This window comes from Anastrepha ludens, chromosome 5, assembly GCF_028408465.1.
Source record: "Anastrepha ludens isolate Willacy chromosome 5, idAnaLude1.1, whole genome shotgun sequence".
Lineage (NCBI taxonomy): Eukaryota > Metazoa > Arthropoda > Insecta > Diptera > Tephritidae > Anastrepha > Anastrepha ludens.
This window is the reverse complement of record NC_071501.1, coordinates 88111720-88139524: the sequence shown is the minus strand read 5'-3', so window position 1 is coordinate 88139524 and position 27805 is coordinate 88111720. Positions and strand designations below refer to the sequence as shown.

Here is a 27805-nt window from a genome sequence, read left to right as displayed (position 1 = left end):
TCCTATCGCATGCGCCATTCATCTTGTGTAGTTCTGTCTGCGCCAAATATTTTTCTGAAAACCTCCCTCTAAAATATTTGCAGATTTTGCTTATATTTTTCTCTCAACGTCCATGTTTCAGCTCCAGCACACAACCGGTCGAATTACGATTTTATATAGTGCCAGCTTGCTGGGGCTATTAAGGAGTTTTGATTTGAGAAGTTTTGTAAATGATGCGTACGCTCTATTAGCTGCTGGTATTCATTATTCTATAGTAAGACTCATCGAATTATGTGTCGTCAGTTTGCAGCCTAGTTATGTGAACGTGCTTACTACTTGAAATTTGTATCTTCTAATAGCAACTTCTTTTGATGGAGTTATGAGGTATATGCTGAGGTATGAAAGTATAGCAATTGGCTTTGCTCTCGCATCCATTTAAGCTTTTTTCAAGGTATTACAATTTTTCTAAATAGAGACTTGTAACTTTCAATCTTGATAACTCCTTTTATTTTCACTTTTGTTATTAAAAAACTTACTTCAAATAAATACATATTATAAGCATTTAAATTTATACAATAATGTTAGATTATGGATTTTATTAAATTATATATTTTATCATTCTTCATATTCAAATAAGTTTGCGCAATTTTCGTTTAAACTTTCCGATTGAATTTTAAAAAGTGCAACCCTGCCTTTAGACAAATATGTAAAGCAAAACAAAATTAATGGTGGAAGCGAAGTCAAAGAAAATCGGAATTAATAAAGCAGAAGAAAGGCAACAAAAAACTGGTTTTAGTAGACAATTTTTAGTGCATCATCAATAATACATATTTAAATATCTTCTTCTGGTATTTTAGTGTTGTAATTTAATAAACATTTTCCACATTATTTACAAAAAACTTTCTAATAACGAGGTGAGTTTTTTCATATTAAGAATAACTTTTTTATTTTTGATCAAGGGATCAGACGCATTTTTTCTAGGCTGATTAATTGCGTTCTTTGTTTCTTCTGTTGTTTAATAGCTGTATGGTACTCGTGTTAACAAATATATTTTGACCAAAACGCAAATATTGGCGTAAAATTGCATTTGCACGAACGCTGGTATGGACACCTAAAGACAATGAATATGCAAGTGTGTTTGTAAAATCAATAATTTAAGTACATATGCAACAAAATATTACATAAATTTTGCAAGAAGACATATGTACATATAATAGGGTGTATTAAATTCCAGACATATTCACGTACGTATCTATCTACCTAAGATCAGCTTTTAGATGCTGCAAAATTTATGGTAATATGGCAGTCTTTCATATTTACATACACTTTCTCAAAGTCAAGGCGATATACATACATATGTATACATGTATATATACATCGCACAAGTTAAAGAACATACATATGTATATAATAACTCTTTTAGATACGTACTTGTTGCATTTCTCTTTATATAAAGGGTGTATTTGTTCGTAGTAATTGTAGAGTTGGAGAACCTAAATCGGCAACACTGTTGTACGGTTCTCGGCAAGGCGATGCTATAAAATATGTTGGCACGGGAGCAACAAAAATATTTATATGTATTTTGTTTTTGCAATTTGGTGTTTTGATGTCAAAATTTCTATGAGAATATTAACAAACATACAAAGCAGAAATCATCTACTCGACTGCCACTATCTTGTTTGACTTAACAAATTAGGCCAGTGCCAAAAATAATATATGTACTGCGAAACTCTCGAGTTTTATAAAAGCGTCTAAAAATTGTGAATTTTCTTATAACACTCCAGCTAAAGATGCATGCGTGGACATTTATTGAGAAATTTTCTTAATTTCTCTAAAAGCAAAAAATGCGCTAAACGTATGAAATATTATTAATTTAGATTCTTTTTAGTTTTGAATTTAAAAAAATTGGCTTTTAGTTAATTTTTCTGATATTAGTGGAATGTGTTGTTTGGCTGAGCAGCGGCGAAGGCTCATTTGACAACGATGACAACACCTGATTCTGCGCAAGATTCTTGGACTTTTGCACGTTGGCAATGGCGAATATCGCAGGCGATGGAACGATGAGCTGTATGAGCTTTACGACGACATAGACATAGCGCAGCGAAAAAAGATCCAGCGGCTACATTGGCTAGGTCATGTCATCCGAATGGATACAAACGCTTCGGCTCTGAAAGTATTCGATGCGGTACCAGCTGGTGGTAGCAGAGGAAGAGGAAGGCCTCCTCTGCGTTAGAAAGATCAGGTGGAGGACTTCACTTGGTGTGTCCAACTGACGCCGATTAGCACGAGAAAGAAACGACTGGGGCGCTTTGTGTAACTCGGCCAGCGGATATCGCGCAAATTAAGAAGAATAATAAGTGGTTTTTTAGTCACAACTAACATTCAATGTTTAAGGAGTTTAATGGAGAAAATAGCGTTGTAAACGAGTTTGCACAAGCCCATATTTTCAAATAAGACAAAGTCAAAGTTCGGCCAAACACCTCAAATAAGTGTATGCGCCAATTATGTAATTATTTCAATATGGAAATGTGGAAATAATCACGAACGTTTCTCTTAATTTGTGTTTTTCTTGTAGTGCGAGGTAACTCTAGAATCACCGATGTTTGTACAATAAATGATGCTCCGAAAACAGTAAAAAGCTCTCAGGCTACAAAAACGACAGTTAAAAGCAAGTGAGATCTCGTTTACTGGGAAGAAAGCGGGAAACCGCATACTTTCTACTATTATCGGCCTACACGAGCGAAATCTCGCTGGTTTCAGCAAGTGAGCGAGCATTTCAAGCAGGCGAAGGCCGTCGATCACTTTACAATCGACCCAATAATAGCAAAATAAAACAGATACGATAAATAGCACGACTTCCGAATACCCTAAGTGTATACATACATATATTAAATTCTGTATTTATTGAACTATTTTTCAACTCTTTGATTAAAATATTTCAAAAATCTGAGGTGATAACAAATTTTTCAGATCAAATTCGAGTTCCGCGACTCATAGCTAATCACTTCCCAGTGATATCCAAAATATAAAATTTGAGTAGTGTTTCTATATATGTATGAATGTGATTTAAATTAATGAACCTGATATGGTATTATGTATTCTTTTCATGAAATTTTCTATAACCGAATTGCAAAAGTGACTGCCCTATGTCCTCGATATCCTCACGAATTCCATCTTTGAGGTCTTGAATCGACCCTGGACTGTTGGCGTAGACCTTCTCTTTCACGTGGCCCCAAAGAAAAAGTCATTAATTGTTAAATCACAAGATCTCGGTGGCCAATTGTGAACAACTCTTCGAGAGACAACACGCTCCGGAAACTTCTCCCGTAAAAGATCAATGGTTTCTTTGCTTATGTGGCACGTAGCGCCGTCCTGTTGAAAATAAACGCTGTCCAGATCAATACCATCCAATTGCGGCCATACAAAATTGTTAATCATCTCTCGATAGCGCAATCCATTCATCTGTAACACCTGTTATTGGAAAACCCTTCACTTTGTTTTGCCTTACTAATAAATAAGCTGCATTTTTTTAAAATCATTTTCAATTATTGTATCCTTGATGATTTTTGGTTCGGTTCGTTTTGGACGAAACATTGATAAATTTGGTTGCAGTTCGGTTCGGCTCGGCTGGGCTCGGCTTTGGCAACAAAAAGTGATATTTGGTGCGTAGTATTTCATTATTTTTAAATCCCGAGTATCAACTTTGATTTATCATTTTGTAAAAGTGGTTTTTGGAAAAAAACACATTTAAATAAAAGTAAGTCAATGGTGACGGCGTCTATTAGATTTTTTTTTTAATAATCGCATTGTCTTCTTTAAAACTGCTTCTTTTGCCAAGTTTGAGGAATTATTCTTTGTTGATAACTGAAATATTACGTTTCATATTTTATTTAGATTTTACAAATACGTTTGCGGTCTTTGAAAAAAATATATCTCATGTTGTGTTATATAACCCCAAATATAGCCAAAAACTATGTTTTTTGTACTTTTAAACCGGAATGTCTCGAAAATGTGACTTCCCGGAGCTTTTTTGTTTTGTAACAGCTTAAGATATTTGCCATACAGTTTTGAAGAATGTTGCTCAAGCGACAATTCTTGCCAGGATATAAATTCTGGGCGTTCCGGGTAGGGTAACGTAAAACCGACTGTCGGTGTTTAGTCAGGTGCGAGATTCCGCAAATGAAAAACTTCAAGAAAAGCCTTCAAAACTTCAATTATAATTATTGCTTCAAAATATGTGTCTGTGGTATTGTCGTACGTGTCAAATTTTTCATTATCAGCAATCAGTTTCTCGGTTTCGTTCTGCTTCATGCGAAGTTCGCAGATTGATGTTGGTGCATTAGTGTTTTCGCTGATATTTCCTCTTCAAACATACTTCGAGTTTTTTATTTGCAAAACTATTTAGTGATGAATGTTTGTTAACGTAATGACTGACCTCTCTGAATTTGTTCCATGTGTCATTTACTTTTCCAATGAAAATGAAAACTAGAAAATTATTTCGCTTATATTAAGTCGGTAGACTATCTATGTATATATCTAAGTTGGTAAACATTACAAGCTTTTAACAGTCTGTATTGGATTTTTAATTTTTTTATAACAAAAAAGCAATGCGTTGTCACAAGATATACTCGAGTCCAAAGCCGTACAGCGACAATTTGCTACGGAACTTTTTAGACTACCAAATATTTATTTAGCTATACTACTACTACTACTTATACTATATATGTATGAATTTTAATGATTACTACAAAAATATAAACCTACAATTCTATATTATACGTGTTATATGGAGGCATGTTGGGATTTGCTATTACATATTTACTCTAATTGACAAATATTAGCCAGCAATTGCTTCTGGGCGGAATTATAAATTTTAATTTTTCCATCAATAATTATGTGATTAATTGGATTTATTGGTTTTAGTGTCTAGTATGCACATATACATATATGTATACTTGTACCAGTGAAATACATATACATATATTTATTCATACACACATACATATATATGATATATGTGTATACATATAAGTACATATATAATTACATCCTTTATTGGGTGATTGGTCGAATTCCTCATCCTATTTGTGCTGTGCTTCTTGAAGTTTTTCACAAAACGGAGGGACCTATAGTTTTATACCTCCTCCGAACTGCAGATGTTTTTTTAAGAGAAGCTTCTTTATGAGACAAATTTTTCGGAGATTTGCAAAGGCCCACCGCTGGATGATCGCTATTACAAAAAACTTGTTCTTTCATTTGGTGTTTCATGCTCGGAGTTACGAACCCGGACTCTACCTAGTGGTAGTCACGTATCAACCCGAGGATTATAGATTACCAGGTTAGGTCTTCAGCTACGGAGAAAAACGATAACTTAGGCTGCCATGTCACCGGGGACTCGACTGCAGAATTCTGCCTGCTCATTTCACACGTATTAACCCACTCGTCTAATTACTCGCTGTTCAGGCGATAACGAACTAACATGAGTGAAAACTGTTTTGATTTTGTTTTGTATTTGACCAACACAATCTCAGTTTTTCGTAAACAAACCGTTGTCATAAACCCCGGTTATGTCAGCCAATCAGTTGATTCTTTCAAATTCGTTGAGAGTCGGTTAACGGTCTGATATTAGCCACACCTTCTGACATTTTTTCGCCATGGTATCAACTAATTCGGTTACGTTGGCCGATGATTATAGATTTACAAGGTTTGGCTAATAGCTATGGTGAAAAGCAAAATTGTGAGGGGAACTTCGGCTTCTCAGGGGGATTCGCATGATCATTCACATGCATTCACACACTCGTCCAATCAGCCGTTGCTCAGACGGCAACGAAGTGACATTGTGTTGATTTTTTTCGTATTTCATTTACACATTCTTAGTTTTTTCGTAAACTGACCGATTTGTTACCACGGCTACGTCAGCCTATCAGCTGATTCTGTCAATTCGGTGAGAGCCGGCTGACGGTCTGATATTGGCCGGACCTCCATGATGAAAAGATTCATATACATGTATGTATGTATATTATACCGGATATGTGTAGTACTACCTTAAGCTTTTTAAGCGACATTTGTATGTTTTTTATTGCTATTTCCTTATTGAATTTAAAAACAAAGGAATGGAACTACATATCTAAGTACGTTGTAGCAAGTAAGTAGTTTTTTTTTTTAATTTATAAATACTACTTGTCTAACGTATGTAGTACACGCATATACCGGGTGATGCAAATACAGGTATGTAAATATACGAGGTGTAGTTATTAACTAATGTAACTGGTGTGAAACACAATTTACTTTGACTTCATACAAATTTAGATCGACAAGGATGCTAGATTTTCAAAGTTTGCTCTTTAACTATGCTGAAAAAGAAAATTGTGAGGGGAACATCAGCTGCCATGTCACATGGGATTCGCCAGCCGATTTCTGAAACGAAGCAACATGCGGGAAGATTAAGTTGATTTTTGTTTTCGTATATCACCAACACAATCTTGGTTTTTTTTGTAAACACATCCCAAGTGACGTCAGCCCATCAGGTGATTCTGTTATATTCGCTCAGAGCCGAATAACGGTCTGTTATGGAGCACACCTACTCAATATTTTTCACTATGAAAAGGAGGTATCCGATGCCTACCATTATGTGTATTGTGCCCTTTACTCCTCACAGTACTCCATCCAAATCTAGTTCTTCTATGAAATCTAGGATGGTATTAGGCTGAGATGAAGGTATATACATATGTACATGTGTAGGCCGAAAACATGCAGATAGAAGGTCGTACCAAAACAAGATGCACTCTTATTATTTTCGAGGTTGCTGGACATTCAAAGCTGGCAGTGATTCTTGACGATGCTTATAAGTATTCCCACTTTGTTCTTTAGGAGGTTTAGTGGATTAATAATTATCATCTTCAATATAACTCACTTCCCTTGTTCTTCAACACAACACATCATGAAATTTTCCACTGTTCGAAACATTGCAGGATGCCTTCTTCTGTCAGCTCCTCCTCTTTCACTGCTTTTTAGTCCCGATTTAAACAAATGGGGACACATTTGGTGGGAGAAGGAGGGACGGCGAAGAAAGAGGGGTTTTTGTTTCCCGTACTGGCGACACGCTTTGTGTTTCTTATTCGTATTGTCAAACTTAAAGAAGTAAACAACAAAAGCAATGAATGTTGCCGAAAACAAAAACCGAATGGAAAGCAGATACAATAAAATTGTTTCGCCAAAAAGTATTTTTATTTCGGAGTCTAAACTAACAAATCAAATTGTGGTTGCAGCGAATCGCTTTTGGGTGCCTGATAGATGCGATTTGAGCTCGTTGGATTTCGTTGTGTGGTGTCGTTATTAGGTGGTTATCCTGAAACTATTCAAACCCATGAAGTGTATATGGACCGAATCAATGGTCAAATCAACGCCAATAAAGCTTTGAAAAATTGGTTTGATGGGCTACGCTAAATGACAGGATGTCATAAATAACACTAGTTTACACCAAAAATGGTCCTTGGTCAAAAAGCGGTTTTAGACTAATTTGAGGTCGCTGAAACCAAAAATGACTTTTATTTATTTTTTCAAAGAACGGTTTCCGAGATATTCTCTAAAAACCTGTTTTTTGTGCAATAGTGCAGTTATAACCTGCAATCTCGAAAACAGTGCGCGCCATTTCTTTGAAGCGCATAAATTTCGAAAGGCACACATTTACCACCTACATGGCAATATATAATTCGTGTCAATGGAAGTCGTAGTTTTCGCAACACAGCTGTTGAAAGTTAAAAAAAAGGCTTTTTTTGACGTTTTTTACTAAATTATCAAAGTTTATTAACTTTTTTCTGGAACAAAAAATTTTTTTATACCGACATGAGATAAGTTTTTGAAAAGATAATTTTAAGTTTATAATCTAAATATTTATACCTTCTAATAATATACCTATGAGAAATTGTGTTTTTTTCTCTATAATTTATTTACAAAAATACTTGTTTTTGAACTACCCGGTATATGTAGTGAGTACCACAATATTTGCATATGCATTAAATTTTCGGGCATACCAATGCAAATTCTGTTTGTTTTGAGTTTAGTTACTGATAACTCGTAAAGTAAAATTTATAGCTGGTGCTTGAGTAATGGTATATAAGGCGCATTTGTGGCTAAGGAAAATTTTAGTAATTTTATTAAGGTCTTGACTTTCGAGTCGTAGCGAAACCTTAGACAGCCGGGAAGTCCGCAAAAATTATACTTACAACTTTTGAAATACAAAAATAATTCGTTTCGTTTTCGTGCCCATCACGTCGCTCTCATGGAATATGGGATTTATGTGATAATGCCTTTACTGGCGCGAGCCAGACGGACGAAAGCAACTTCTTTAGTTTATAATCTGTGTGTTTATAACAAACAAATCTCCACCGAAAAGATACTTTTGTAATCAGTGTTATCAGTGCTGCTTTGTGTTGTGTTTAAATAAATATTATATATTATAATAAAAAATATAAATAAAAAATCTTAAGCATTGTGCAGTTTAAAAAAGGTTAAAAAGGAATCGTAAACGAGATTTGTGAAAAAATTTAACTCAAATTCTATTAGGTATGTTTGTATAAGCATATACGAGGGTTGTTTAAAAAAAGGGGGCAAAAAAACAAAACTACTTAATTGGTTAAGGTATTATATTGTATATTTTTTACTTTTCGACGTAGTTTCCTTTTAGGCTTATACACTTCTCCTTCCGAATCCAAGTCTGAATCACCTCTTCGTTTGAATAAAAACTTTTTTCGCCAGCCATTTCTTCAAATCGGCGAGCAAATAGTAGTCCGAATGGTCCAAGGGAGCCAAGTTTGGATAATAGGGATGCTGTGGACGAGTTGGAACCCTATTTCCATATGGTTGCAAACCACAACTGCTTAACTGCGTGAGCTGGTTGTCGTGATGCTAAAAAGGACTTTTTCGAACATCACTCGACTTCCTCGATTCAAACGAAAGTCAAACGCAAATAAATATACCGATCTGCCTAAAAGTTGGTGTGGTTTCTTCTAAGAGATGCTACTAACTAAACATAAACTCTTTGACTTTGCACAAACTTTTCAAACGATTCTCGTATCCATGCCTCGGTAGGCACATATTTTGAGAATAATCGATTGAAGATCTCTTAGTCAGCTAACCGAGGGATCTAGGCCTTATCCTAGATGACTCTCGGGCTGCAGTGTAAAAAAATTGAGATGGATGTAAACTATTATAGTTAGACTAAGAGGGATCTTGCTTCTCGAGCACTACTCTAACGCTGCATGGCAAGCTCTAAACTGACTCCAACAACTCGTGTGGGTGCGCATAAGTGGAGCAACTCGTGTTTGCTAGGCCACTGTGATTGAGGTGATTCTCGAACTAACCCCACTACGTATAAATGTGGAAAAAACAGCTAAACGAACTGTCATATATAGAGTTACGAAAGGCTTGAAAAAATTGGATTGATATCACCACGGATTATGGAAGCTATAAGAGTGTCACTTCCGCCGGTTCGACGCCACAGAGCTTATAGTAGAAAGGTTACTAATTTTAAAAATGGTTCAAAAACCACTCGAACAACAAGAAAAACTGAAGTAGCTCCATGTTAACCACTTGCATTAATATACAAACTGCTCGAATATACCAGGAGGGCACCGACATTATCTTACATAATAAACACAAAGCTTTTCTAAGTGACATTCAAGATACAATAAAGGGGCCCTTATCATTTCTTCGGCTAAAATTCCCATTAAACTTTAAGTGCATAGAAATATTAAACTCCATAGCGTATACAGTTCCTCTGTACCTCGGCTCACAAGGCAAGGTGTTGTACTTGCGTTAATAGGGCAGGTACACGTCTAAGGCGCAGGAGAAAGATGAAAATGCTAAGATTGAACTGGAGGGTATAACCTTAAAAAGTCTAAAAACCTTATTAAGGGGTCCCGGTGGTCTAGAGCTCAAAAAAAAAAATATAAAAAAAATGATTACAATAAAGAAATGAAAAAAAATTTATTTACAATTAAAAAAAAAAAAATTTTACAATCAAAAAAAAAAAATTTTTTTACAATGAAGAAATGAAAAAAAAAATTTTTACCATAAAAATGAAAAATAAAATTGTAAATATAAAAAAATAAGATATTTTTTTAATATTAATAATTAAAAAAAATGGCGCTGAAGTTCACCCTTCCGAAAAATTGGACCTAGACGGTGTTGTCCATTTTGGCTCTTCTATTTATCGGAAACACAAAAACCAAAAAAATTATTAATCAGTATGACTGTATCTACATATGTCCCTATATACTAGATTAAAAAAAAATTGACAAAATGGCGCGGTTTTGAATTTGACACTCTAAAAATGGGGATTCTTTTTCAGTCTTTTAATCAAATAAATATGAAATAATTGAAATAATAATATGATTCTAGTATGGGCGATAGCCATTGATGTAAATTTCATCGATTCGGTTGAATAGCTTTTTGTTTTTTTTGATAAAATTAGACCGAAAAAAGTCGTTTCGAGAGAAATGAGTTTAAAGTGTGAACAAAAAATCGAATTTTGAAATTTCTAGACTACCAGAGGTCCCCTTAAGCTCGTAATGAGTAAAATAAGAATGCTTTCTGGTATCCTCACGGATGTCTGCAGGCTGGTGCAAAGTCATCTGCGCTGCCTCTGGAAACAATTCACGTCGGTGAATGCGTTGTCGTCTCGCATTCTTGTTGACTTTAATAAGATATTTGGGTCTTGGCGGAAATGTCGTGAAGATAATATGGAGAGGAAGCGCTACATTAAAGTGCTTTATGCATACAGAATATGACCGGATAAATGTTTGCTGGGAATTTGAGTTTAAGGCTGCTTTGCCTAATCCACAAACAGAGTGAGCTTCCGAGCTTAGCAAACTTCTGTCACGTAGATATCGTTCCTTTCTAATATTTCATTAAAATTAAAGATATTGGGGCAAGCTCTGTAATTCGAAATTTCGAGTGAATTTCATTGCAATTGCCTCGAAACTTTCAATGAAATTCACTCGGTAGTGATTTGCAGAACCTGCTAGATTTACAAAATGCAAAGATATTATTAATATGCAGTTTTATAATTCACATTTATTACCCTAAATATTACACATTACATGCGGGGGGCATCGCGATTGTTATTGTTTATGAGTTGCTGCGGGGTACGGGTCTGTTATCAAACTACGAACTACTTGTAATACATTTTTTTTTAAATATAAGTAATTCTTGTACGAGTACTGTTGTGTATAATGTGGACTAGATAGCGTTAAAAAGAGCACAATTTACTAAGTACCCAGCGGCACGCTTGGTCCAATGAAAAGCATAAAGTAAAAATACCTCTCCCCATATTACGATCAGTCGTCGTAAAAGGTATTAATACCTCCCCTCCCCTCCCCGCATGTAATGTGTTAATTAATATATCACAAAATGCGACACTGTGCTGACCACTTGTTAAACTTTACTTAAGTAAGTAAAGTCAACTCAAAATGAGTGTTTTTATCCTTAGGTGAATAAAAAAGTTACTCTATTCTAACTATTACAAGATTTTTAATTTTTAACGTAAAGAAAATTTTTTTTCTAAAATCGTTTTCTTACATTTTGTTAAAAAAATTAAGAAAAAAAAAAATTAATCAATTATGGAAAGATTTATAATATTTGCAAATATCGTCCTACGGCAATCATATTTGACACTTGGGAGCTAGACAGCTACAGCATACAAACAGACATCACGGTACGTACAACATGGAGCACGTAAGGGTCAAAATAAAGATTTCCGTCATTCAAAATAATTTTTTTTTTTAGTAAAAAGTTGAATGGTTAATTTTGCGCCACCCGATTAATTTTGCGCCACCCGTTACTTTTGTTTCTTGAAACAAAAACCGTTATTTGGCATTATCTCGAAAACTATATGAAAGATTTTCCGACTTAGCGACTGATTTCACATAGGAGTTTGATGTGGCAGTAAAATCCCAGCTGTGTTAGACCAATTTTTTATAGCCATTTGATTTGCTTTTTAAGTTGTTTGGTCAAAGGATTACAGATATGTATGTATGTATGTATCTATCTATCTCTGTCTCTATTCTTTCCTATCTCTTTCTCTGATACTTTTCTCCTTCCCTCCTTGACTATCTACCCTCTTTCCAGAGCTTTAAATACAATCAACAAATAAAATGGGCTTTTTAGCCTGAGTGTTTTGGGAGCCACCAAATCTCCTTATTTTAGCGTAAAATGTTTGCGCAAATGGTTACAACTTTTTCATGGTCGACCTTTAGTTCCTGGGCTATGCTACGACTAGTAACAGGTCGGTCAACTTCGCCTATTTCTGTGATTTTATAGACATTTTCGACAGTATCGACATTTTCTTTAACATCAAAAATGCCTAAACAGAGTCGACGGAACCAAAATTGCACGTAATTAGCTGATACAGTATCGGCACCATAACAACATTCACAATTTCAGCGGCCTGGCTTGCATTTTCGCCTTGATCAAAGAAAAATTACGAATTTTCTCTTTGTTGGCAACTGAATGGAAAAAAAGAAAGCAGCCAACGAAAAAATGTGTGCAAATTTCATACAGAGTTCGAAACTTTGTTTTATATGGTTCTTGTTGTAGTGTTACCTATATTTTTATAAAAATAATTGAAATCACAAAATAAATAAATAAATAGCCAAAATTTATCAATATGTGGAGTACACTTCTTTTTGACGCTGGCAGCATATGCAAATAAACAAGGGGAAAATAAGGAATAATTTATCGCATTTTGATACTTTTATCAATTTTTGTTTGTTCCGCAACGATTTACATAAGAGAGTGTACTAAAATATTCGCATATCGATTTAGTGTTTATTTTAGAATACACTAAAAACCAAAAAAAATTTGTTAAGCCTCCGTTGGACACCGTTTTTTAAACCAACAGAAGTCTCGGGTCTCGTTTTTCGTCGTGTTCGACGATCCTTTTTAAAAACTTATATCCATAAATCGATAGAAAATTAAGTTTTAGGAATCTACGTGGAAGCTCAAGTTGTTAGCTTTAATAGAAATTTGTTAAATTCACGTCCAAAGTCGAAAAAGGCAGTCTGGCCAGACTCGAATGCCCAACAGAGGGTTAATCACCTTTAATCTACTCAAGTATCATACTTACCTATGTACATATGTATGTATGTATGTATGTATCGTTTATGTACATACATTCATGAGTTAATTTATGTTATATTTCAGGATATATTTATTTATTGAGTATTAAGTACATAAATAAAAAATGCAAATAAATAAATAGTCCAGTCAAAAGAGACAAAAAAAATAGCCAACTAAGTAATTTTAGGAGTATGCGAGTTTATGGTTTTATTATGTAAAACCCTGGGTCTGAATGTTGGTTAAATTTTGTCGGCCTGTGTAATCATGTACGCGCTTCGCTAATGTAATGGTTGCTCCGCTTAGCAGCTCAAAATCATAAGACTAAATAAAGATAGCGAAAAAAACTTAAGGACAAAAATGTTCACAAAAGAATGCTCTATAAAAAAGCTCTAATGTATATTTTCCATAAAATCAATAAAAAAAAAGTTATTACGCTTGAAAAAAATTCATCCCTTAATTTTTCGCGTAATTTTGTTTATAACTTTTTTATGATTAATTTTACAATAAAAAGTTCTGAATGACAAATTTACAAAATTTTCGTAACTTTCGAAATTCACGAGATAATCGCAAAAAAACAGTTGCACCCTTATTTCCAAGATGGCGGCCGCGGGACACAACCCCCGACCCCGAAAACTCAAACTTAAGTTCACAGTGATGGGCTTTACATAATAAAACCATAAACTCGCATACTCCCAAAATTACTAAGTTAAATCTTCTTTTGACTGGACTAAAATGGAAAATACATAAAAAGTACACATGCATATGCATATACAGCTATGGTCAGCAAAATAACAACAGCAGTCGGGTAGTCGGCCGCCGTAGCCGAATGGGTTGGTGCGTGACTATCATTCGCAATTCACAGAGAGAACGTCGGTTCGAATCTCGGTGAAACACCAAAATTAAGAAAAAAACATTTTTCTAATAGCGGTCGCCCCTCGTCAGGCAATGGCAAACCTCCGAGCGTATTTCTGCCATGAAAAAGCTCCTCATAAAAATATCTGCCGTTTGGAGTCGGCTTGAAACTGTAGGTCCCTCTATTTGTGGAACAACATCAAGACGCACACCACAAATAGGAGGAGGAGCTCGGCCAAACACCCAAAAAGGGTGTACTCGCCAATAATATATCTATTATATATATTGTATATATATATAGTCGGGTAGCCACTTCTGTTAGCACAGGCCATGTTTTATCTAAAAACGATAAATAGCTGAGGCAGAAGTGAATTGTGAATGAGAGAACTAAGAAGATTCTGTCAAAACTGTGATATTTGTAGACAAATAGAAAAGTTAGGTTAGGTTGCTGTAAACAACAAATATAATATAATTGAAAAATTGAAAAGAAAATAGAAAGTAAAAGTTTTTATGTATTGCATATGGGAATAAGTTTCGTCCTTTCTTAGCCAAAGTTACGAATTATTTAAACATTTAAATAATAAATGACATTACTTGAAGTATGGGCCATTGTAAGCTACAATTTGGCTTCATATTTCAGGCAGCATACGGACTCCTATGACGAAAAATTCGAGTTCTTGATTCATTAATTGAGTCAGTTTGCGATGCTCTCGTAAGAAGTGAACCGCTCTCCAATAAGTGCTGACTGCATTGATCGGAAAAGATGGTAATCCGAAGGTGCAATAGCGGGGCAATACGCCTGGTGGGGAAGATTTCCCAATTCAGTCCCTCTAAATATTTCTGGACCGATTTAGCAACGTGTGGTCTGACGCATTACCTGCAGTCGATAACGATCGTCAGTGACCATCAGATGGTTTAAGGAGTTCATGATGACAGAAGTTCATGATGACATAGATGCCACCCTTCTGATCCCACCAGATGCACAATATAAGCTGTAAAGCATGAATATTTTTTTCACTGTCAATGTTCCTGATTCACCTGTCAGGCTCCAATTTTTTCGACGCTTAGGGTTATTATAATAGATCCTTTTCATCGCCAGTGACGATGCAATGCAGAAAACCTTTTATTTTCTGCCGTTCAAGAAGCATCTCACACGTCACCAAACGTCTCTCGATATCCCTCTCCTTCTATTGATGTGGCACCCAGCTACCTGCTTTCTGGACCATTCCCATCGCGTGCAAACGTTTATCGACGGTTGATCTGTCAACATCCAATTCTTTAGACATATCATGCACTTTTCTTTAAAAGGTAATAATGAAGCATGACTGCCCGCAAATGCTGTTTTTTCGGGACGAACGTGAACAATTTTGACGTCAGACAAAAAAGGATCTTTACGCTTCAAACGAATGTCAACTACTGCGATCGAGACCTCACATACGCACCTTAAAATCACCAGTATATTACTAGCGAACACAAAAATAGTATCAGCAGCGACACCTCTTTTACGAGGGCGTAAACTTATTCCCATACCCAATAAAAAAAATGGTGACAAAAATTTGTAATTTCTTTAAATTCACTAAGAGCCCAGTTGGGGTCCGAGAAATGGAGAGCCTTCTGCATTCTCTCATCCGTTAGGTTTATCAATTATTATGTGGTACCTACAGCCTTTAAAATTAACTAATTTATAATTATTGATTTAAAACCAAAACTTTAAATTAATTAACGTTAATTTCGAATATTTGTTAATTATTGGCAATTAATTCGAATTATCTAGCAACACGCAGTTTGGTTATTATTCATTAAGATTTTTTTTTTTTTGGGAACAAGTCAAACATAAATATAGTCATATTCTTGATATAAACATATACAGTTAACGCCAAAAGAAAACGTACATCAATTATAGACAAGTTTTGACTATTTATTTATTAACTTTTTAATTTCAATTATATTTTTATACAAACACACATAGATTAGATTAGATTAGATTATATTTGTGGGGGGTTGGACAAGTCCAAGCACTCAGTCAGGACCATTGACTACACCCGGATAGAATTCAGAAGAAAGAATAGAGATAGGAAAGATAAAATGTGGGTGCCACAACAGAAAAATTATTTTGAACACAGTTCGTACTACAACAAAAACCATATAAAGCAAAGAATCAAACTTTGTACATAATTTGTAAGAATTCGGCAAACTTGCATCAAATTTTCAATTCCTTGCATCAGAATTTGTGAATCAATTTTAAGTATGTAATTTTATAGCTCATTAAATTTTGGTTTAAGAGTTCAAGTTTCAAGCAGCTAGTAAGGTTGTAGTCGGGTGTAACGACCGAAATTTCGACGTTTTTTCATGAATATTTTTTAAAAAGAAAATAAAATGCGATCGTTTTAAAGTTTTTACATGTTTTTATTGGTGTTTTGAAGTATATAAAAAAATTTTTTTTTTAATTAATTTTATATTAATTTGTTTAAAATTTTTGACGTCAAAGTGGAGTCCTTAAAAAAAAGATGAGTTGGTTCGGGGAAACACACAGCCTTCCAAAGTCATCTGAAATAAAAAATTCAAACAGATTATTATTCTGTAGACTTTATTTTAGGTCCCGAACCTAAAATATACATAAAAATAAAAAAACAAAAACAAAATGACGGACTTGTGAAAAAAGTTCTGAAAATGTAATTTTTTTTCTTCATAAATTGTTTAAATCAAATAGTTTATTATTAAAAAATTAAATGTTTTAAAGGTCCGGGATCTAGATATGTGTGTCTAGAATAACGGGTTAAATTTTTAGCCAAATCGGATGAATAGTTTTGTGTCAGTGATTCCCCAAAATTTCGAAGACATGGTTTTGAGAAAAACGCGTTTAAAGTTTCGACAACAGCTGCTGCTGGCGTGTCACACGCTTTCATACACACTACGGCGCGCTCTCTTATTTTAGCTATAACTGTAAAAATAATTACTATTTCCGTCTGAAATTTTTATAGTATATTTGTAAGATGTTTTTCTTCCGAAAAATGTAAAAAAAAATTCGATTTTTTGAACCCGTCACACCGGGCTACTACCATAAATCACGCTGATGTCTGTTTTTTTTATATGGAAGAAAACCTCCAACATTGTCAGCACAAAAAATGGTCAAAAATTAACGCGATTTTTGAGCCACTTGCACTTTATTGTAACAAAATTCAATGATTTATAAAACTGCATACCCGCAAATTTTTCTAAAAATTCTGAGTAAAATGTTTGAAATTTTTGCCAATTATTTTAAAATTTTATTCAAAGTTCGAAATTTTGCGTTATATGGTTTTTGTTGTAGTATGAACTATATTTTTATAAAAAAATGGTGTGTTTATAATTTTGCAATAGCAATAGGGTGTATCTATATGAGAAGAAATCGTAGAGGAAGAAGTTGTTAGTGTGGAGTTAAGTTATTATTGGAACAAGTTACTGTAACGCTGTAGTTCTAATAAGTTGGCGGGCGCTGTACATATATTTACGAATTTGTAGGTACAATCGGCGAACAATACCCTACGTCAGCAAAACATTTGACACTGGCTTATAAATCACATGCCCCAGTAAACTGATGCATACGGCCACCATGAATACCATTAATATCTATGTATGTATATATGTATGAGTGTACATAAGAATTTAAGGGAAAATATGAAAAATAGATAATTAAACCTTGTATTTAAATGAATCATGAATCACAAAAGAAATCGTTTTGCACACTTTTTCCTTTCAGTTGACTAATAGTTTGTATGCCATGTGTAAATGTATGTATGTACGAGTATATGTGTGTATGTGTGTACATTTACATAGACTTATTGGTAAACAATGCATTCATTAACTCGAAACTGATTAGCCAGGCATTAGCCTCATAATGCTCCATTTAGTTCCATTTTCTTTTTCTAATAAAATTTTACATTTAATTAATATACTTATTTTATGATTTTTTCTATTTGCAGTTTGAATCGAAGACTCCGCTCACTGCTGCAGTGGAAACATCCCAACAAAGTTGTGTTGCCTTTGTTTTGTACGAGCCTGTGTGTGTTTGGTTGTGTGCGCGCGCTGTGAATTGATTATCGAGCGCAGCCTGAACTGTATTATCGAAAGGAAATATTCCGGGTCTAAGTCCGATAAGCAGAAGACTGTGCCGTCTAGTAGTGGAAACGCACACAAACTCACTTACATGCGCTCACATGCAAATTAAGACTTTATACGAACAGTCTCAAGTCTGAACAGAGCGGTCAAACGTTTCGTGAAGTATCCAACTTCTCCATACTTAAGCGTTTTTGAAATTATTGGAATTTATTTTTGATAAATATTTTCTGTGGCTTGCGTATAAAAGTGGATGAAGTTACGAAATTACAAAACAATAACGCCCCTCATCGCGCTCTAAATAAATAAATATATAATAAAATAAAATACAATCAATAGTAAAATAAAAATAATCACCATACGACAGACCAACAACGCCAACAATAAACGAATCAACAAAAGCTATAGAGCTGACAAAACAAAACAAATCAAAATCACCCTCTAGGAAGTAGTAGAGTCCGGACAAACCGAATAAGCGATAGCTGATTCCCAGCATCGAGCATCGACGCCGCGCCACTGCACAGTCGAGATAAGCGCTTACAGCAGCGCGCAACACAATTAAATATTGAAATTGATGAGCAGTTGAAGTTAAGTTAGCGTGACGTTTGCAACATTCACAAAAACCTGCGATAGAAAAACATCAAATTAAAACTGCGAAAAAACGTTACGAAAATAAATTGCAAAGTGTGCCGTGGTTTGCTAATTAATTTGCGCAAAGATGCCTGATGATGTAATGCCAATAGTGGAAAATGAGGAAGCGCGCTCAACATCGCCTGCCTCAATGGCACGGCGCAGCCCGCAAGACAACGAACTGGATTTGCAGCCCAGCGGCTGCGGTTCATCGATGTGCTGCAATCCAGCTAGCGGTGTGCATCGTTTTATCGCCTTGATTTTTATGTGCCTGCTTGGATTCGGTGAGTAAGACGCATCATCGCGTGACTTTGCTTAGAAAATTTCTAGGTCGAAATCGTGAAATGTGCCCTTTCAGTTGCACGTTAAGCAGTTTATATGTGACTAAGTCATTAGCACTTGATTTTTTTAATTTTTTTAATTTTTTATTATTATTATTTTTTTTAATAAGGGTTGATAAGAAATGTGTGCATCGCTTTGTATTTTGTTCCAGTGCGACCCTGAGGTTGTTATGCCTCTGGTTGTGACTACTGATAGCCAGCCGGCATTGCAATCCCCATTGAATTTAAATGGGGCGCATAATTTTTCGTGATTTCACAGAAAAGTGATAAAATTGAAATGCGGTGGTCGCTGTTTTCGACTGAGACTGGCATCTGCTATTAAATTAAAAGCTTAACTTCTTAAGTTCTTCTTCTTGATTGGCGCAATAACTGCTTAAGCGATTTTGACCAAGCTTAACAAATCGCGCCAGTTGTTTCTTTGCTAAATGGCGCCAGTTGGACCCACCAGGTGACACCAAGTGCTCCATCTCACGTTTCCAACGTAGAGGAGGCCTTGCTTTTCTTCTGCTAGCACCATTGTATCCATTCGGCGGACGACATGACCAGGCCAACGAAGCCACTGAATCTTTATTCATAAAGCTTATGCAGCTCATTGTTCCATCGCCTGCTATATTCATTCACTGTCGGCAACATGCAAAGGTACAAAAATGTTCCGCAGAATCTCTCTCCCAAACACCCCAAGGGCCACCGCATCGAATATTGTCATCGTCCAAGCTTCTGCGTCATAAGATACAATAGAATGGGCATGATGGCAGACTAATAAAGTGTTAGTTTTGTTCGTCGAGTGAGGACCTTACTACTTCTTAAGTTACATACTGCATATATTGCATCGTATTATGAGCACTCTGACTGTCACTATGCAATCTAGTTCTGTGTCTGGGAGGTTAGCAAAGCCAGTGTTATAGAGTTAGGTCGTTACATTCTGAACTTCTTCTATTAAATGGGTATTTCAACTGAACTAGTGAACTAAATTCTTGATTTTTTCGTCCTTTAAGTCTGTGGCTTGTCTTATTCACAACAGTCATTCGACGCGCAAAGCCTAGACTAAGAGTAATTTCCACGGTACTACAGCTAATATTTACTCAACAACTCGATACTTTTATAGCAACTGTCAAATTTGATTGAATGTGATGACCGTATTTTAGGCGTGGGCATTGCCATGTTAGTCTGGAATCCACAGGGAGCTGAGATGAACTTGGTTGTATAGACGAAAACCCGACATGGGCCCGGTTAAGGCAAAAGCTGAAAACCGAAATCAATGTAAATCATTTGCTCTAGCACTATTCGCCCAATGGTCGGCGCGATAGCAATTAATCATCATCATCATCATCATTGCCAAGTTATGTTATCGTAATTTTGAAAATGCCGTCAAGTAAGCCAGTACTTTGTGCCCGCGCCTTTGATTGTTTCAAAGTACCGCTTGATTTATACGATGAATAAGAAAAAATGATGCTCAGGTTCCGGGTGAATCCTTTTTGCAAAAAAGGGAAATGCACAGTCTGGAAAACTAAATTTATTAAAGATGCTGCCAAAGTGAGTTTCATAAAAAATTTCAATTGGCCGTCAAACATGCAAAATGCCAGCCAATCCATCAGTAAAGAGATAAATTAATTTCTAGTGTTATAAAGGGTGGTCAATTTAGAGGTATCGGATTTTAAATTGAAATAAAACAACGAATATTCAAATTGATTGGGAAATTTTAATTATTTTTGTACCGATGACGCAGAAACGACTGTTTGGCAAGTAGCGCCGTCTTGTTGAAATCAAATGTTGTGGAGATCGCGGACTTCAATTTCCCACATCAAAAGGTCATTTAACATGGCGCTATAGTGTTCGCCATTTACTGTTACATTAGCACTAGCCTCGTCTTGGAAGAAATATGGGCCAATGATTCCTCCAGCCCATAGGCCGCACCAAACGGTTGTTTTCAATGAAGGTAATGGCTGTTCTTGAATGGCTTCGGGTCGCTCTTCAGCCCAAATACGGCAATTTTGCTTATTGGCGTAGCCATTAAGCTAAAAATGGACCTCATCGCTGAACGCCCCAAGCTGGCCTGAGCGCGTGATGAACACTTTTCACAGAGCATCGATTTTCGCAATACAGTTGTATGATTTGTGAACGCTGATGAAATGCCAATGCATACTGAAAAAATTATATGTTTAGTTTGACAGTAGTCACGCGTGATAAAAAAGCGCTACTGCAAAAAGTACCTCCAATCTGATCACCCTTTATGTTATTTATCGAAATATTAGGCCCGACCACAACTTTACGTCTGGCCAGATTTTAACTTTACCTCTTTCATTTCATTTCCTTTATTTCAAGTCTAAGACATATATTAATAATTATTTATTTTTTTATTGTCTTTGAATGGATACGTTCTTACAGACTATATTAAGCTAATGTACAATAGTTTAGTAGTTACTAACGAACGATTACTAAAGGTAAAATTCCTTCCTTGGCACCGAAAAGTCAAGCGGAATATAATTCGAGGTCTCATTGAATTCTCTTGGTGCGCGAACAATAGAGAATACGCGCATAAGCAATTTAAGATGAAAGTTGTTTTAAGTTGTTGTTGTTGTAGCTGCATAAACATTCCCCATATACGAGTAAGTAGGGGGAATTGTGCTGGAGTGACAAGTCCTTGGCCTTAATGGCCTCTGGTGACGGTCAAGCATTGTTTGACAAGAACTTTATATGTGTGCGTGTCGGCTGATTGACGCTAATATCTAAAATTTTTGATTTTCATCATTCAAAAGCCGACAACAAGTATGTGTGACACGACGACACCCGACTGCACTAACACACACAAAGCTCAGTCAAGCATGCTGTATCGTCTCCAGAGGCCATAAAGCTTTGTTGTAAGATGAAATAGGTAAGTGTTGCGTAGAGCAAGGCGAATTGAGTACTATAGTTGGCGCCTTCTCCAAACAGTTAGTGTGCAAGAATGTGTGTGTGTGCGCGTATAACTTCTTGTGTTGGGTAGTTTCTTTGTTTTTTTTTTTGCTTTTTTGTCGGGTCAGACAAGCAAGCACAGCACTCAGACACAATTAAGTCTATTGTATGACACTCGGGTTTCCTTTTTAATTTTCTTTAAATCTACTCGACCTCCTAAGAAATCTGACTAGATCTTGTGGTGCCAAGGAGCCAAGGTGGTCGCTTCTTAAAACATCAGTGCCAAAGACCTCAAGCCTGATTCCAGCGAAGGCGGGGCAGACGCACAGAAAGTGGTCCGTCGTCGTATCATATTCCTCTCCACATGCTGGACAGAGTGCACTGCCTGAGATGCCCACCTTTTCCATGTGCTTTGCCCATACAAAGTTGCCCGTCACCAGTCCAACCAGCCTCCTACAGTCCACTCTGCTTAGTGACAGGATGAACTGCGACAGTCGGTCGGACATCAGTTTTGTCCATCTGCAGCCTCCCTCAGCCTGCCAAGTACGCTTGTGGGTTAGAGTTTCTATTGCTTTGGCGTACTCTTACTCTTCACAAACAAGTAGTTTCCCTTCCTTTTGTTCGTTTATTCATGGGGCCTGACGACACAGCGAATTCGGAACGCACAACCATGTATTCTATCATTCTTGCTAGTAGAGATATGAAAGTGAATGCTCCATAACAGTGATGAACAGTCAATCTCTCCTTTTATTACACAAAAAACCAAATATAGTGAGGGTATAGACCTTATACTCTGTATAGACTTTAAATTAATTAAAATCAATGACACACGTAGACCTTTCGTAGGTCCATTGTGATATCACTGGAACTTATCCTTACCCTATCTGTTCCTTTTCAAACCATCCGATAGATTTAATAAATGAGCAAAGTTTCGTTAGTTTTAGATGCGCTATGTCCGCTACATCAGTTAAAAATACCGTATCAAGAGCGAAGCCTCCTTGTAGCTAAGCTTTCACACTCACATAAAAGGTGTCTGACTGTTTTGACTGTTTCCTCTTCTTCTGTATTAAGACAGCTTCTACAGAAATCGAAGTACGGGAGTCCTAACCTTCTAGCTTGGCGGCCTATTAAACAATGACCAGTTAATACCACTATCATTTTTCTTATAGCTCCTCTGTTAAATCTTAATAAGTTTTTGATCGACCGCTGTTCCATTTCGGCCATGTCTGTCTGCTTAGTTCGCATGTTGTGAGGTTTTGCCAGCTTGTATTTACCTTATTGATGGTTTTCCTATCTATAAGTAGTTTACAAGTGGTTATAGGCATAGGTATCAGCTTCTTATCCACTTGGAGGTCAAGCGTTGTACCGGTTCGAGCAAGTTCATCTGCTTTGCAGTTCCCTGCTATATTTTTGGATCGGCACTTTATAGGCAATGCCCAACCTTGGCGTATAAATCTGCCTTAGAAGGGCTACTCTTGAACCCCGGCTATCATTCAATGGCATACAAATTTACCACTTTGATGAAGCAATTTTTCGATTGGCAGCTGGTGAGAAATTAAAAATGTAGTGAATTTGTAAATTATCTTTAATTCCGCAAGATTGGTTCTTATTTCAATTTTCTTTCAATTCCACTTTCATTATTAATCATTTTTTATTTAATCATTTCTCTCTCTTCTAGGTTCCTATTTTTGCTACGACAATCCTGGTGCCCTACAAGAGGTCTTCAAGGATGATCTAAACATTACCACCACGGAATTCACACTCATCTACTCCATCTACTCGTGGCCAAATGTAGTGCTTTGCTTTATTGGCGGCTTCCTCATTGATCGCGTTTTCGGCATACGTCTCGGCACAATCATTTATCTGTTCATTTTGCTAATTGGCCAGTTGATATTCGCTTCTGGTGGACTTTTGGGCACTTTTTGGATCATGATTTTGGGTCGTTTCATATTCGGCATTGGCGCTGAATCGCTGGCTGTTGCCCAAAACAATTACGCTGTGCTGTGGTTCAAGGGCAAGGAGTTGAATATGGTGTTTGGCTTGCAATTGTCGGTGGCACGTTTTGGCAGCACTGTGAACTTTTGGGTAATGCAACCCATCTATGATTATGTAACGAAATTCTATGAAGGCCATAGAGCAATCGGTGTGGTATTACTGCTGGCGGCGGGCACGTGTGTGTTGTCACTTATATGCGCATTGATCTTAGGTGAGTGGCTGAGTGACTTACGCTTGAATCTATGTTATGAATGGCTCTGCAAATCTAATTAATTTGTTTATGCTTTTTAGGCTGGATGGACAAACGTGCGGAGCGCATTTTGCAACGCAACACCAACCCTTCCGGTGAAATTGCCAAACTGAGTGATGTTACGACTTTTAAGGTTACCTTTTGGATGGTTTCAATTATTTGCGTAGCCTACTATGTGGCCATCTTTCCTTTCATCGCTTTGGGAAAGTGAGTAGACAGCGTTTAAAGCAACTTGCTTTGTTGTTTTTATTGTGGATTGCAACATTTTTGTTAAATTTTCTGAAAATTTCTAGAACTTTCTTCATGCATCGTTTCGACTTAAAGCCGGATCAAGCAAACAACGTCAATTCCATTGTGTATTTAATTTCGGCTATTGCATCGCCACTCTTCGGTTTTGTTATCGATAAGACTGGACGCAATGTAACCTGGGTATTTTGTGCTACATTCACCACAATTGGCGCACATGCGCTGCTTGCATTTACGCTGCTAAATCCATACATTGGCATGGTCATTATGGGCCTGTCCTATTCCATGTTGGCCGCCAGTCTATGGCCCTTAGTAGCTTTGATCATTCCTGAGTACCAGCTGGGCACAGCCTATGGATTGTGAGTGATTGCAATAACTATGAAATACTACAATTGAATGCACAGTTATTTACTATTTTCTACATTTTTTGTATAGCTGCCAATCTGTGCAAAATCTTGGACTGGCCATAATTACAATTGTCGCTGGCATAATTGTGGATCGCAGTAATGGCAATTACATTTGGGTGGAGCTCTTCTTTATGGGCTGGCTAACGAGTAGGTTTTATCCACCCGGGTGTACACTGAAATATTTATTAAATTTTTATATATATTTATTTTTTTTTGTTAATTTTTCCCTCTGCAGTTGCTTTAATTTCAACCTGCGTCATTTGGGGCTACGACAAGAAGACGAAAGGTAACCTGAACATGACGCCAGCACAGCGCACTCAATATGCTAGCGCAATGTATGTGAAATTCTAATGAAATGAAAATGCAAACGCAAACAAGTACATATACATAGACTTTTTGTTAATCAAATTTGTTGAATACTCGCCTTAACATGCACCTAATTTTACAGGCGTGCTGCGAGTCAGGATAACGGCGTTTACTCGAGCGATCAGGAACCATTACTGGCTGAATAAAAAACACGATCACAAACAGGAAACAAGGGCGTGTGTAGGAGAAGAGAGCAACGAGAAAGGTGGAGGTTGTAAATTGCAGAGGGCCAGGCGGAAAGCACTAATCATAACTGTAGTTAGCAAAATATTGTAAAACGTATGGAAATTAGGCAAAATTGGACTTTACTATGGTACCACCAACTAACCAACCGGTGCATATCATTATTAACCAACTCACCATTAAACGAAAAGCTTTCGCGCCTATGCATTGTGTGACGCTTTACCAAGTCTTATATGCAACGATGCAATTGCGTGTGTGTGCGTAGCGCTTATGGTGATGTGTTTTTTTTTGTTTTTAAATTTGTTTTACGATTTGTGACAAAATTTATTTTTTATAAGACAATTTTTGCTTAACTATATATACTATATACATTTTACCATATAACCAAATTATTTGCTAAGTAAAAAAAATCAAACATTTTCTCTTTTACATGCGAGATATTTTCTTCTTATTGGAATATCTTGTAATTCAAATTTATTAGCTGCAATTAAATCAAAATGTTTAGTTTATAAGTAAACGCCGTAGTAATTTTCCAAATATTTTTAAGTAATTTTTCTATAGATTTAGAATTTTCATAGCAGCGAAATAATTTTTCAGGCAGCGAAATTATGTAATGACTTGTAATCCAAGAGTTATGCAATTTTAATAACAAAACCATTTGCGATAGATTCCTAAAGAAATGAAGACATTGTAACTGTTTGTTTGTCATAATTGTTTAATATTAGTGAAATACAAAATTTTTTAAACGATTTTAGAGCAAAAATGTATTGATGTAACAACTTAATGTTAATTGATATTTGTGTATTAACAATCGAGTCGCTTTAAAACGTGTATGTGTTGTTGATATTGAAATGTACAAGTAAAAACAAAAACAAAAAACAAATAACAAATAACAAAAAAATCTCATCATACAGTTTTAAGCAAAATAATCACAACCAAATGATAAAACATCTAAGTTTCAAATTTCAATATATACCATAGAAATATTTACATACATATATATTTAAATGTTATTAAAAAATTGAATTTGGCTATGTGCAGTAAAGTGGGCGTGGATGAGCGTGAGAAGGGTATTATTATGTGATTTAGCAAAAAACGAAAACATATTAAAAACGACTAAGTAAAATGAAATATAATATGTATTAATAAACCTAACGTATTTACAAGCGCATATGTATAAAAAAGCAAAAACAAAAACAAAAAAAGTAAGTAAATAAATAAATAACAAGAAAAGCTGCGCAGATACCAGTTTCCTAATTCAGTAGCTGTGAATGAGATTTAGAGCCAGGAAGTTAACTGATCGGTGCAAATTTTCAGGCTATTTGCCTTTTAATTACCAATGCAGCCATACTTTCCAGAAAACGTTAATAGTATAGAGAAGTCTCACGGACTACAAATAGTGTGAATTGTCAAAAATGAAGTCAAACGGCGGTTGTGATGCTCTCACGCTCAGAGTTGAGTGCAGTGAATTCTCATTAAGTATTAGGTCAGTCCACAAGTTCGTGCGCATTTTACCCATAATTTCACTTTTGTACGATTTTTGCATACAAAAAATTATTCGCGGAATATAACGGAACTATTTATATTTTCTTTGGTATATTGTGCACTCAACAAGTGATTTTATTCGCGGATAGAAGCACGTGCTAAAAATAAAATGGAGTCTTCGAATGCGTATAAGAGGCATATTTTGTATTTTTTTTACAAAAGTGCTAAAAATGCAACAACGGCTATGTTCAGAAACGCATTATAATGCGCAGTACTTGCAGCGCTGGCAGCACAGTCAATGTGACAATTCATGCAACTGATAGCTTTGTTGAAAAATTGCAAATAGATTTGTTGCATTTATGAACGCGCTGTGCAGTAAAATGGAATTGTTACTAAGTTTGGTCATGGACGATGTATGTGAGGAAAAAACCGATAGTCTTTTATTAAATTTAAGAAAAAAAAAACCGTGTAAAGCTTAAAAGAAGGACATATCTTGTCAAAAGTTTAATATCAAAACGGAAAATACCCAAAAATAAGTCTTTTTTTGAAACAATAAAATCGTTTCCCGAGGATATATTTTATTCTCATTTTCGAATGAATTGGTCCACTTTTGAGGTAAGTTTTTTCATATCCAGTTGCAACAGTATTTTTCATCAAATGTTTTATGAAGTATTTGAAAGCAGCTTTAACTCCAGTTTGGTTAACTGCAAGGACTGGTCGTTGTGGGAAACCATTAGAAAAATGTTTACACATAACGTTATGGAAGTTATGTAATATCAGGGTCACTTTCCGACAGCTTTCGGATCGCTTCGATATTGCTAAGGAAGCTGCGCATTATATTTTCAACAAAACAATTAAGGCAATATGCAAATTGAAAAGTGAAATAAAATGGCCATCTGTTGAACAGCAACAAACAATCATGACGGAGTTCGAAAACAGCAGAGAAAATCCGTTTCCTTTCGTAA

At 35.8% G+C, this 27805-nt stretch overlaps 1 protein-coding gene across 2 annotated transcripts; it reads left to right on the top strand.

Annotated features, from left to right (window-relative positions):
- The first annotated feature begins 733 nt into the window (after positions 1–733).
- Positions 734–26596, top strand: LOC128862820 (major facilitator superfamily domain-containing protein 1-like). Of its 2 annotated transcripts, none has more exons than XM_054101577.1 (8): positions 734–893; positions 17913–18959; positions 23587–24114; positions 24195–24360; positions 24447–24758; positions 24835–24953; positions 25042–25141; positions 25255–26596. In XM_054101577.1, the coding sequence occupies exons 2-8, from the start codon at positions 18764–18766 to the stop codon at positions 25316–25318; spliced, it is 1485 nt and encodes a 494-aa protein (XP_053957552.1). In that variant the 5' UTR covers positions 734–893; positions 17913–18763; the 3' UTR covers positions 25319–26596. The 2 variants fall into 2 exon arrangements, with proteins under 2 accessions (XP_053957552.1, XP_053957553.1); XM_054101578.1 differs by having other exon boundaries at positions 25042–25183.
- Positions 26597–27805: the final 1209 nt, after the last annotated feature.